This window comes from Phalaenopsis equestris, unplaced genomic scaffold (assembly GCF_001263595.1).
Source record: "Phalaenopsis equestris unplaced genomic scaffold, ASM126359v1 Scaffold000118, whole genome shotgun sequence".
Taxonomy (NCBI): Eukaryota; Viridiplantae; Streptophyta; class Magnoliopsida; order Asparagales; family Orchidaceae; genus Phalaenopsis; species Phalaenopsis equestris.
The window spans coordinates 51,029-64,123 of NW_018164560.1; the positions used below are offsets into that span (position 1 = coordinate 51,029).

The 13,095-nt window shown below is 36.0% G+C and overlaps 1 protein-coding gene across 1 annotated transcript in view; it reads left to right on the forward strand.

Annotated features, from left to right (window-relative positions):
* LOC110021048 (ARM REPEAT PROTEIN INTERACTING WITH ABF2) overlaps positions 1–13,095 on the forward strand; it is a 36,295-nt gene that overhangs the window by 4,364 nt on the left and 18,836 nt on the right. The window contains exons 3-6 of the mRNA XM_020719378.1: positions 2,193–2,365; positions 2,608–2,728; positions 2,812–2,886; positions 4,869–4,963. Coding sequence (XP_020575037.1) covers positions 2,193–2,365; positions 2,608–2,728; positions 2,812–2,886; positions 4,869–4,963 — 464 coding nt within the window. The remainder of the gene's footprint in view (positions 1–2,192; positions 2,366–2,607; positions 2,729–2,811; positions 2,887–4,868; positions 4,964–13,095) is intronic.

Consider the following 13,095-nt stretch of genomic DNA (forward strand, 5'->3'; position numbering starts at 1 on the left):
GGGAAAGAGACACATAGTTCCAATGAGAGATTTCAATCAACTTAACAGTGGTATCTAAGACGTTGATTTTGAAAAATTGACACCAAAGGCATGTCAACCCTAGATAAAAAAATTCAAGCTTTTCAGATATATAGACTCATTGACTCATTCATAAGTTGCCCATACTGAGGGAGGTTCAATATGGCGTAGATGAGGCTCTTTTGTGCTACTTATGGAAGATTATATGGAGTTATTTGGATTTTAAATTTTGTTCAACTGTTTACCCACCAACAGATGACCAGACAGAAGAGATGAACTACAAATTTGAAAATTGTGTTAATAGCTTGGTGGGGAAAAAAATTCTATGATGGGTTCGAGGTCCAACCAAGGAAAAAAAGTCTCTCATGAGTGTTTATACTTCAGTGTGGTTTGACCTACCTTAGATGTCATCCTAGAGCCGATTTCTCCCAACAAATTTGTTTTTCATATACATCCATTCGAGTACTAGGAGTGGGGGAAACATATTATAAATTTACTTGCTTGGGATTTAGCTCGTGAGAATCTACGTCATTATACATTTCCATCTCTAGTTGTGCCAAAGATGGACGAATATTTATTCTATTTGGATATGCTTTGGAATGACAATGCTAACAAGATTGTCTTATCGGGAGCTTGCAACGTTATCGCCACCTTCAACGGGCTTGACCTGACTATTATGAGGAGATAGAAGTTTCGATAGGTGTGGTTGAAAGCTCCCCCAACCCCTGGAGACTGACGCTGGAGTTATCCGAGAGCCCTCTTTCTGCGATCACAACTACAATGTCGCTACAGAAACCAAATTGAACACGTGCGTCAGTTCGTGCTAACTGAACAGAGCTAATTCGAGCATTTAGTTTTTAATTGCTTTCCAATTTTAAGCTAGTTTCCTCCATTTTATTTATTCTTTTCTAGTCTTTTCTTATATATGTGTTATATTAGGGTTTACATTATATTTTTTGGAGCGAGTTTGTTTACAACAACTGCTAGTCCTTTGAGGGTTGTATCGTTGGTCCTCGAGGTTTGGTTGGTGCTCTGATTGTATCCACTCCCAATTGCCCTCCATTGTTGTAGCCGTCGTTGTTGTTTTTTCTGCAGTCGTCTTCGCTGACACCTTCTAGAATACGGCTCCCCTCTGTGTGGCTATTCCAGCCCTCTCCCTTGCTGTTTCCGGTCACCCCAGCTTTTCCGCTCTTTCCCCCCTCCACCACTACATAGCTGCTCTCCCAACCGTTCTCCGTGCTGTCCTTGCTGTTCCAGCCACCCAGACCCATCCCCCGTGTCTCTTTGTTGCTCTTCCAGGCCCCGACAGGCCTTTCCACAACACATCCACCTTCTAGAAACCTTACCTGTTGAATTTGCCACCTTCCAACACCCTAACATACCCATTCCAGCCCACCTCGCTGACTTTCACCACCCTTGGGATACATTTGGTTGTGTTGGTTTATTTTTGTTTTTGCACATCCCTTTCAATGTGTGAGTTATAACCACTTGATTGGCTTTGCAGTAATAATACTTGGCTTTTCAATTGTTGTTTGGGTTTACTCTTGTATTAGACTTCTCACCAATTTCTCTTGTTGATGGGCTCGAAGCTCTACCCATGGTTGTTGGCAAGCAGGCTAAGCGCCAGTGATGTGAGATTGTTAAAAAAAATCTTAGTTGCATAATTTCCAGTGTGAGCTTTCCGACTGGAATGAGCTCTCTCGCTATGCCAACAAGGGCAAATGGTGGTTACAATTGGAGAATATAGGAGATAGTTAAAGGAGATATTTATATTGTAATTAAATAGTGGATTTATTTGTCTATGTTTTTAAAGAAACATAAACTAAGGGACCTTTGTATCAAACATAACAGGCAATGTCATTTTCTATAGGATGCAGTGGATGGAGGCTTTAATAAATTCCCTAAATGATATTGGCTGGTGGAAAGCCATTTCCCTTTTACAGGCTCCCTGAATTTTGGATCATTTATATTTTTTTATTAGTTGTTTATGCTTCACAAAAGCATCATTCTTGTCATTACTTTTTGATCTTTAAAGTATAGCATGTGGATAGCCAAATGACTCTTTATGATATATGAAAATGTTGCATTTCTTAGGTTCATTTTTTATGAATTGGTTTATTTTTTATTTTTTATTTTTCTACTAGTTTTATAGTATTCCTTTGTTTTTCTTACAGCCAGAGCATCAGCAACTAATTGTTGATGCTGGTGCCTTACCTCTTCTCGTGGGTCTCTTGGGAAGGCATAGGAGGGGCCTCCATACACGGGCTGTTAGTAGCCTTATACGGAGGGCTGCTGATGCTATCACAAATCTTGCTCATGAAAATAGCACCATTAAAACCTCTGTTAGGTAGTCCAGCATGCTTCAAAATGTCTAATTTATAGCTTCCAAAACCGCTTCTCACAGTTTGATGCATATGTCCACCTTTCCTTCTATACTCAGAATTGAAGGTGGCATTCCACCTCTAGTTGAACTGCTAGAATTTTGAAGCATGTTAGGTAGTCCAGCATGCTTCAAAATGTCTAATTTATAGCTTCCAAAACCGCTTCTCACAGTTTGATGCATATGTCCACCTTTCCTTCTATACTCAGAATTGAAGGTGGCATTCCACCTCTAGTTGAACTGCTAGAATCTGAAGATCCAAAGGTGCAGAGAGCAGCTGCTGGAGCCTTGCGAACATTAGCTTTCAAAAATGATGAGAACAAGAACCAAGTAAGGGGTTTTTCAATGCGTAGAAATTGCTAAAACATAAAGACAGCTGTTATAACTATCAGATTGAACTTTTTTACTTTCAGATAGTCGAATGCAATGCTCTTCCAACACTTATTCTTATGCTTCGTTCTCATGATGCTGCTGTTCATTATGAAGCGGTAAGTTACTACTGGTACTTCAGTTCTGTGGGAAAGCCTCAGCTGCTGGCGAGAGTATTATTGTCATAATTTGTCTAATTTATTATTCTAGTATGCCTATTCCACCTAGTTTTTAAAAGAAATTTAAGTTATGCACATCTGTGATTTGATTGTATTATGTACTGCTGAAATCCATTAAGAATTCGTTCTTTAACTTAATTGTTGTGAACCTTGTATTTTTATTGACATGTTGGTTCCATCTAGCTGACTTGTGGCCTCCAATTATTTGAGATAAAAGCAGTTAGATTAACCTTTATGGCAATTATCACTTAATCAACTTGTCCTAATTCTTGCTATACTTATTGTTTTTGAATAAAATGTGAAATAGGGTAAATAATTGCTGGAGTTAGTCTTCTTTTGTATGTTTTTACGTGTGGAGATTATTGTGCTACTCACTAGCATAAGGATATCTGTTTGAGAATCTTATAATGAATGAATAGTGAAATGTGATAAGATTTTGTGCTTAAAATTGTTTGTGAAGGAAGTTAATGTATTCAACTTAATGGAATTTTAATGACTAAAACACCCTGTTGAATATGAGGAAATTTGAAGTTTTTATTTCTCCTTGATTAAAACTTGGGTGGATTTTATAGCAAAATGACCAAAGTTCTCTATCTAGCCATTGATTATAATTAAAAGATACTAGAAACATAAAATAAAATATGAAATAGACGAAGGAAAAGAGATTTGAACTAGTTGTCCAACATCTCTATTTAAAATAGAAAATCTTTGTATGTAGGAACATACTTTCAGATTCTTTCATATACTAAAAAGAGAGTTGAATGTTTGTGAATGTCAATCATTCCCAATTTAGATTTTAATTAGCTGGCATTCGGTAATGGCTTTATAAGAATGTCCGTTGTTTGTAGGTTTTTAGAAAATTGCTTTAAGTATTTTGTTTCAAGTTAATTAATATTATTAATTATTTTATTTATTTGACAAATTAAATTGGGATGTCATGTTATAATTGTATGATATTCATGTTAATATCCATTTTAGTCGTTTAATCGGCTTATACATGCAACACAACATTTTCATAACCAATGACGATTAACATAAGATTACTATAGTTATCTATTTTAATCAAAATTGTAACTTAACAATGTATAACATAGCATATCACAATATAATAATGACAAACAGAGAGCATGTATTTTTGACCGCTTTAACTTTATCGGTGATGCTGCCAATTCTTTTTGACACGATTCTTTTATGGTTATCTTTTATAGTTATATATACTTTTATTTTAATATTTTAATTTCTCCTACACTTTATTGGCTATTAAGGGATTTTTTTTATAATGTTGATCAACACTTAGATCTATGAAGTATATTTGTTCGAATTTTACTTTCATAAACTTCATTTTTAAATGCTTGATTGCCTATACTATTGCAATATTGAATAGACCCTTGAGGGCTTTTTTTTTATTTCAAACCTTTTTTTTATCAATCTGCTGTATATTTTATATTTAGTTTTATTTTACGCTTGTAAGTTTTTTTTATGAGCTTTCTTTTGATGATTTATGAATCATTTCCATCATTTATTTATGATATGTATATGCTGCCATTATGCTGCAGTATTGATTTACTTTTGTATGAGAATAATCATCAATGTTCAATTGATTATTTTTGTTGTGCAAGCGAAAGTTCTTTTGAGATATCCCGACAAGAAAAAAACAATGGCATTAAGCATGTTATTCTACTTTTGAAAACATTTTAAAATATGGACGCATGGCGAGATAGTATGCTTCAGCATAAGACAATTAGTTAAGGAAATTGCATGCATGCTTGGATGTGTACATGCATGTTGAAAGTCATTTTACTTTCACAATTTGACTGCATAATGTTCTCTTATTCTATAGGGTGATTGGCATTGTGGATTCCATTTTTTCATTCTAAACTAATGGAAGAACTTACTAACCATTTTAATTCCGCTGTTTGTAGGTTGGAGTTATTGGGAACCTTGTTCATTCATCCCCAAACATAAAAAAGGAAGTTCTCGCTGCTGGTGCTCTGCAACCTGTTATTGACCTATTAAGGTATTACTATCACTATTCTTCACCAACTAGTTGATTCTTCTATAACTACGAACATATTGTTCTTGAATGAACGTTCTATATGTTCCTTTACTTTCTATAGAGTTTATAAGAGTTGACTGTAGCAGCTATTAATTGTGATTGAATAAAGTTTTGACCATGTGAATGATTAAATTGTTAGGGCTATCTTGCATTCTATAACAGTGGAAAATCAAGAAGTAGTAGACTGCATCCTTGGTGGGCCTGTTGGCCACCTCCCTATCATGGAATATTGAATTGGAAATAACTTTAAATACTCCTTTATTTGTTTATGCTTTTCCTATTTATGTTTTTTTTGTTATTTTTAATTCAGAATTATTTTCTTTCCCAAATTAGATTAGATATCTTTGGTATTTTTGTAAATTAGGGGGGATTGGTTTACCTATATATATGTACCTTATATGTGAATAATGAAGTGAAGTAATTTTTCCTTCCCAAGCAACATAGCACTAGAGTCTTTTTCATTTTCGTTCTCGATTATGGTCACAGTCGCTGCTCATCTTGGAGGTCAAGGCGTGTCGTGGCCTCTCTACGTCTCCAGCTTCGATCATGATTGTAGCTCATGGGGTAGACGCGATCCCCGTCTTTTTATTGCCTCAACGATTCCATCCAAGGAGTTACAAACCCGATGTCTACGTCTCCAGCTTCGATCATGATTGTAGCTCGTGGGGTAGACGCGATCCCCGTCTTTTTATTGCTTCAACGATTCCATCCAAGGAGTTACAAACCCGATGTGATCCTCATCTTCTTGCCGTCTCGACGACCCCATCCAGTGAGTCACATAACCCAACGAAGACCTCTATGTCTCGTACAAATCCTCTGCATCTCGATTGATTGTCTTTGTATGAGATTTCCAACAACTGATGGATTGCGGCGCACAATGATCTGAAACTCCCATTTCCTTCAAGGACGGGATTTGGACGTACAAAGAACTAAAACCCCCATTTTCTTCAACAATGGGATTGTGGCGTGCAGAGACTCGAAACTTGCATTTCTTTCTTCCTCTTGTTCTGCCTTGCTTCTTTTCAACTAGATTTCTCTATGCGCAGGCCCTTTCTCGGCTCTTCCCTGCAACAGGAATTTTCCTGCTACCCTCAACCGAAATTCTCACTGCAGACCCTCCTTTGTTCTTCTCTACCACTAGGACTCTCCATACAGTCGGAAACAATCATGCTACATGCCCTCCTCTATCAGAATCCCTTCAGTCTGTAGACCCTCCTCCGGAGCCCTTCCTCTTTTTCCTGGCACTGAAATCCTCCTTGTAGGATCTCATATGTTCATTTTCTATTGCTAGAATTTTCCTAGTAGCAAACCCTCCTCCATTGGATTCTCCCTCCAAGCACCTTCTTCGCCAGAATTTTCCTTCTTTCTTGGAACAACCATTCCTCTACCCGCAGAAGCAGTAGTCAACCCCTTCCTGTAACTAACAGTAATCCTAACTACACATGATTTATGACCAAGTACGGGATGAATACGCCAATTTTTACTCCATAGGTTAATCCTGAATCAGAGACTAGGAATTCTGTCGAGACGACTTCTGAACTCTTAAAAAAACTCATTGGAGGTAATTCAAAACAACATAACAACCTCGTCACACACCAAAATAATATATCCTTCTCTCACATTGCAAGTAATGCGAGATTTAAAAGTTGAATCATAGATTTAGGAGCTTCTGATCATATGAGCAGAGACATTGATGCTCTAGTCAACTATTAAGAGGCTTCTACATCGATATCAGTTAGATTTGTAGATGAATCACACTAAAAAATTGCTGAAAAAGAGATGTGGAGCTCATGATATTTCTATTTTCTTTATTTTATGCTCCACATTTGGACTATAGTTTGATTACAATCAGAAAACTTACTAGAGATATGAAATTTATGACTAAATTTCTTGCAAAGTCTTGTGAATTTCAGGTGATAGAGTTGGGAAAGGTGATGAATAGTGCATAAATGCAAAATAAGATTGTTATAGACGTAAAAGAATCAACGTGCATGCTTACATGTAGCTGTCCATGTACATACACAAGTCATAACATGTTAGAATCGTATAAAACATATAAAAGAAAAAAACATGTAGTATAGAAAATTATGACTATTGTATAAAATATTTATGTCATTCATTAATGTGTAGTCATAAGCATGTTTATAAAAATTATCAATCTAATCATAACAATATCGCTTGTAATTGTAAATGCCTTAACTATTTTCTTTCCATATCATGTCATTGGGTTTTCACCCAGTTCAAATGTTATATTGGCTATTGATAAATGTTGACCTCCTAACGTACTAATTATTAGTAGTCCTCTTGGTACTAACGGTTCCTTATGTTTCGTCGCCGTTTGATCCCAACGACTTCTGTAGTTTTTTCTTCGCCCGAATACCAGAAGTCCAGAATCCTTACATTCCTATCATTTGTAGTTGCAAGTACTCATATAATAGTTTGTAGATAACATCACTTGTGACGTTTTTTAAAATATAAATCCTGTACAACATTTATCAGACATTTTATATATCATAGGCATGATAGTAAATGAATGTATGCAAACAATGATTTCATAAGCATATTCATCAGATTCATAATGTAATAAAATCAAATGTATCGTAAAAGGGAAATCAATTTACATTCATGCATTCAATGTAGATATTAATTCACAATATGCAAGAAATTTTAAATGCTACAGTCTCAAACATAGAATCACATGAAACATGCAGCGAATTATTATTTTTTTAAGTTAGCACATGTTTATTTTACTAACTTGACAGTGGGTGACGAGTTCTCCCTTGTTCCCCTTGAGCTCACTACCTCGTATAAACAACCTGAAAATCGTAGACAATTTAGACTTTCATAAAATTTTGGCTTACCCTGTGATTCAACCCAAAACTTAACTTATGTACGAAATCATGCTCAAATTGGTTTCTCGGAATAACCACAACCCTTCTTTGATCCTTCATATCCTTTTTCCCTCTTCTTCCTATTCTTTTAATTCTCTCTTAACCCTGCTGATTTCATGCTAAAAGCTTTTACAAAGCCCACAAACTGAGTTGGTCTCTTCCGACACAATTTCATTTTCGTTGCAGCTATCAGAAACAAAAAAAATGCACTAATTCGTGGCATACATCATAGTAGAAGTGTAACGAAAGAAAGAAATGTCTTAAATAACACAAAAATGAGTTTCATGCCTTTTGATTTCGCCCCAGAGTGCTAATTCAAGAGCTGCCGCTCTCGGTCATGCACATAAGTTACGACTGCTACAGTGCATGATCACAGCTTAACTCGGGATCCAACAGGCGAGCGAAACCGAATTGGGAGAGGGTGGAAGGATGCGAAATTTAACATGATTCCCTCTTCTCTCAGTCGTTTGATTGAACTAGAATAACACGTCGAAAAAAAGTGTGGTATGTTGGAACAATGAGTGTGCTGGAGATTAAGGATTTAATTAATATAATTAAACTTATAACTTCCGAATTTTTTATCTTATTATATGCTCAAAATTCATGCACTGTGTTATATTTCGAATTGATCGATTTGATGCGTATAATTTTATAAAATTGATCTGATTGAATTTTGGGGGATGCAAAATTTCGTGTACATTTTTCAAGTGCTAAAACTCAATTTTTGGCTTCATATAAACCTTTAATGACATGATTCAAACTAAATTCATATACAAAAATCAGATTGTCCAAAACTGATAATGCAAATTAATAATTTCAATTCCATCATTGGGGGTCCTATCATTCAAAAATAGAATCATCCATGTGTATTCGTATATTTAATATCTCACAATAAAATGAGATAGCTGAGAGAAAATAAATGATATCTCCTTGAGCTATCCTGCTCTATTATGATTTCCCATCAAGTTTCAAAATAATTTTGGGAGGAGTCTGTTCTTATTGCAATGTACCTTATCGATCAAATACTTAGCAGAGTACTTAATTTCAAAGCACCTCTTTATGTTTTGATGCTTATCTATCCTCACATCAAAACTTTCTTTTCTACTATACCGTTTAAAATTTTTGAGTGCATCTTTTGTTCATATCCATTCTCAAAATCACACAAAGCTTGACCCTAATTTTATTAATTGTATTTTTCTTGGGTATTTTTCGCCAAAAAATATATAGTTGTTAATCTTTTGTTGCCAGAAAATTGTACAACTCCATTGATGCCACATTTTATATGATCAATTCTACTAATTTAAATCTGATGTTCATGGAGAGAGTATAAATGAGCATCAATTGTGGGCTGCACTTATTGATACATACACTGCCTCACTACCTACTCCACCTAGCACTCCTATCCTGGTTATGGATGTCTAACCAACCAAACCTGAAGGCCATAATAAAGAACTTCGTGTGTACACAAGGTGGAAGAAAAATCTTGAACAGGTGGAAGACAATTTGTAATGAAATAATTGCTCAAAACAAAACCTGAGTTTACATTCACTTAAAATTTCGGGTTAGGAGTCTAGTACAAATGAGTTATCCCCCTAGACTTCCAATGTGGGTGACAAGGAAAGTTGTATTAAATGTTCAATTCATTAGTATATAGGGTATGAGATGCTATTCTCATTTTATTGTATTAAATATTCGATTCATGAGTATGTAAGGTATGAGAAGCTATCCTTATGCTACAATACTTTAGTTTCTAAGTTTTATTCATGAAGTTCTTGAAAACAAATTCAAAATTGATGGAGGTATTGAGTGATTTAAGGCCAAAGTTGTGCAAAAGATTCAATCAAGTTTATGGAATTGACTATTAGGAGATGTTATATCAGTTTACCAAACTAACCACTGGTTCTCCTTTTAGTATTTGTTAACAAGGAATGGGACTGCATCCACTTAACATTAAAAATGTCTTTGTGAATGGGGATCTGGAAGAAGTATATATGAAGATACCATCAAGACTTGAGAATGATTCAAACAAACATTTTGCATGCAAACTTAGTAAGTTTCTTTATGGGCTTAAGCAATCACCAAGAGCGTGATTTAAAAGGTTTTCTAATAGTTATAATGGATATTCTCAAGATCAAGCTGATCATAATATTCTTAAAACTCACTCAAGGAGGTAAGATTGCTGCACTGATAGTATATAAGTATTTGCCTCTGAGTTTGAAATTAAGGACCTAGGAACAAGTGATATTTTTTAGGTATGGAGGTAACAAGGTTCAAGAAAAACATCATTATATCCAGAAGAAATGCACCCTAGATCTATTAAAGGAGACAAGGATGATTGGATGCAAGTCTGCAGATACTCCAATGGAGCACATCCATAAGTCTAATAGGGGAGAAGAAAGTGTATTTATAGATAAGGGAAGATATCAAAGTTTGGTAGGAAACTTCATCTACATGTCTCATGTGAGGTCAGATATTGAGAGGTAGAAGTCTACACTGATGCAAGTTGGGCTGGGGAACTCACCGAAAGATGATCTACCATAGGTTATTGCTTTTATGTAAAAAATCTGGTTACATGGAGAAGAAATAATTTATAGTTTTTAGAAGCAGTACAAAATTAGAGTATATGACACTCGCCTTGTGAATCTTTGAGGGGATCTTGATTAAAAAGATATTAAGGGAATTGAGGTATACCTCCAATAGGTTTATACATATATTTTGTGACAGTCAAGCATCTATCAATATTGCAAAGAATTATGTGCATCATGACGGGAGCAAGCATATTGAAGTTGATAGACACTTCATTTCTGAAAAAGGTTAATGGTGGAATTATACAACTAAGTACATCTCGACATGCCAACATGTTGATGCCTTCACCAAAGCTCTTCTTTCGAGTTCCTTCTTAAAGATCAATACCAAGCTTGGTTTTTACAACATTTATGACCTAGCTTGAGGGGAAGTGTGAAAAATAAGGAAGTAATTGATCGCTTCATTGGGCGGGCCGACCGGGCACCACCTGTCATGCAAGATTGAATTGAGAGATAATTTTGGAAACTACTTGATTAATTTTATTCTCTTTCTATTTATATTTTTTGTTATTTTTATTTCAGAATTATTTCCTTTCCAAATTTAGATTAGATTTATTTGGAATGTTTGTAAATTAAGAGGGATATGTACCCTACATGTGAAACAAGTTGTTTCGAATGGTTGAAGAGAGCTCTGCTAGGGTTTTAAATGGCGATTTTAGTTGCGATTGATTCTGTCGCTCGAAGGACACTCCATATCTATCGTAGACTTTCCGCTTCCTCTCGCTTTCTGCTTCGTCGGCTCGCGTCCTTCTTTGACGCCGACGGTTCGTCTGCGTCTGTCGATTTCAACGACGACGCGTTCGCGTTTGTGCCTTCGATTTCGACGATGACTTCCAACTGGTCCAGCTATTCTCGTCTGCGCAGTTTCCCTGTTGAACAACTTCGGTTCGGGTTTCTGTTCGACGATGACGCGTTCGTCGGCGGCAGTCGGCAAACTGCGCTAGTTGTTCCTGTTGTTCTTTTGTGAAGCACTCTAATGGCCTCAGGGCTTTACTACGCCGCCGCTCTCGCCGATGATAATCACGGCAAACCCTCCGATGCTACATTGGTTCATAAATGCGGCTCCTCTTTCCACCTTGTAGATAGTCCGATGTTCCTGCAAATGTACCATAATTCTGTTGTAGGACATGGAGATTGCAATCTCATCAAAAAAGTAGAGAAAAAGACAGACAAATCAACACTATTCTTCTCTGATGCTGAAATTTCAACTCTTGCAGAAAAATACAAATTTTTACTAGTTGGAAAGTTTCAATTGCAGAAAAATACAAATTTTTACTAGTTGAAAAGTTTCAATTAGATCACCTTAAGATGAAGATTATCAGGAAGGTTTTTGAAGATTTCAAAGTAGTTGGGGCTTGACATGTGAGTCTTTTTGACGGAAGACATACTATTATACAACTGAGTATAGAAGAAGATTACACAAGAATTTTCTCAAAGAAATTCATTACAATCGAGGGAAATCATATGAAATTGCTCAAATTGACCCCTGATTTTGATCTCAGTCAAGAACCCTCAATTACGCCTATATGGTTCTCATTACCTGAACTCAAGCTTCAATTCTTTGACCTACCTATCTTATATGCAATTGATATTATCCTTGAAAAACAATTGTAGGTAGACACATCTACAATTCATTTCTCAAGACTATTTATTGCAAGGATTTTGATTGAAAGAGATATTACACTATCAGATGTAGAAGAAGTCTGGCTTGGCTTTGCACACAATGATTATTGACAAAAAAATCATTATGGAACAAAAGCCTTACTAATACAAGCACTGTAAAATGTTTGGACACCCGCAAGAGAAATGTTTCAAATTGCACCCACAGTTGAGAATCAATAGTCAAAAGCAGAAACATGCTGTTAGTGCACCCTACGTGTCTGAACGCCCTTCCAACAAACCTGATGACAACCAACCTGAGAAGATAGTTACCACAAGACAGGAAATGATGTTCAGACCCTTCTTCTGACCATACTATAAGGGAAAAGTCAGGATAGCCCCGCAGTTTCTATTCAGAAAGCATCATGTGTAGAGGTGACAATTCACACTTCACATACACTGGAACCTATCGCTGTGACAATGACTGTCTTTTCTTCTATTGCGGTTCTAATATCTAATCAGACCGAGGATCACATGAGTCAGTCTTCAGATGAAGAATGTCAGATTTACACTTCTTGACAGAAGAAGAAGGCTGACGACACACTCAAACTTGGAAACTTAATAGATGATACTTTGGTTACTCCTGACAATGACACGACACTTCAAAATTTGTTATCTGGCTCCGCTCCTAAAACTAGAGAAAGAGACAAGACAGACTAAACTGGAGACAAGACTAAACTGGCTCGTCCCTAGCTACTTGTTTTCTGCATGTTTAAATTTTTTGAGTATATCTGTATCTTTTTGTGAAAGATATTATAAGATATTATATTGTTTTCTATATCTTACCGCTTAGACTGGAAGGAATATTTTATAAGACGGTGGTGAGACCTGCAATGCTCTATGGCGCTGAATGTTGGCCTTTAAAAGAGAAACATGATACTAAGTTAAGTGTTGCCGAGATGAGAATGATTAGGTGGATGAGTGGCTTGACACTTAGAGACAAAATGCGGAATGAATA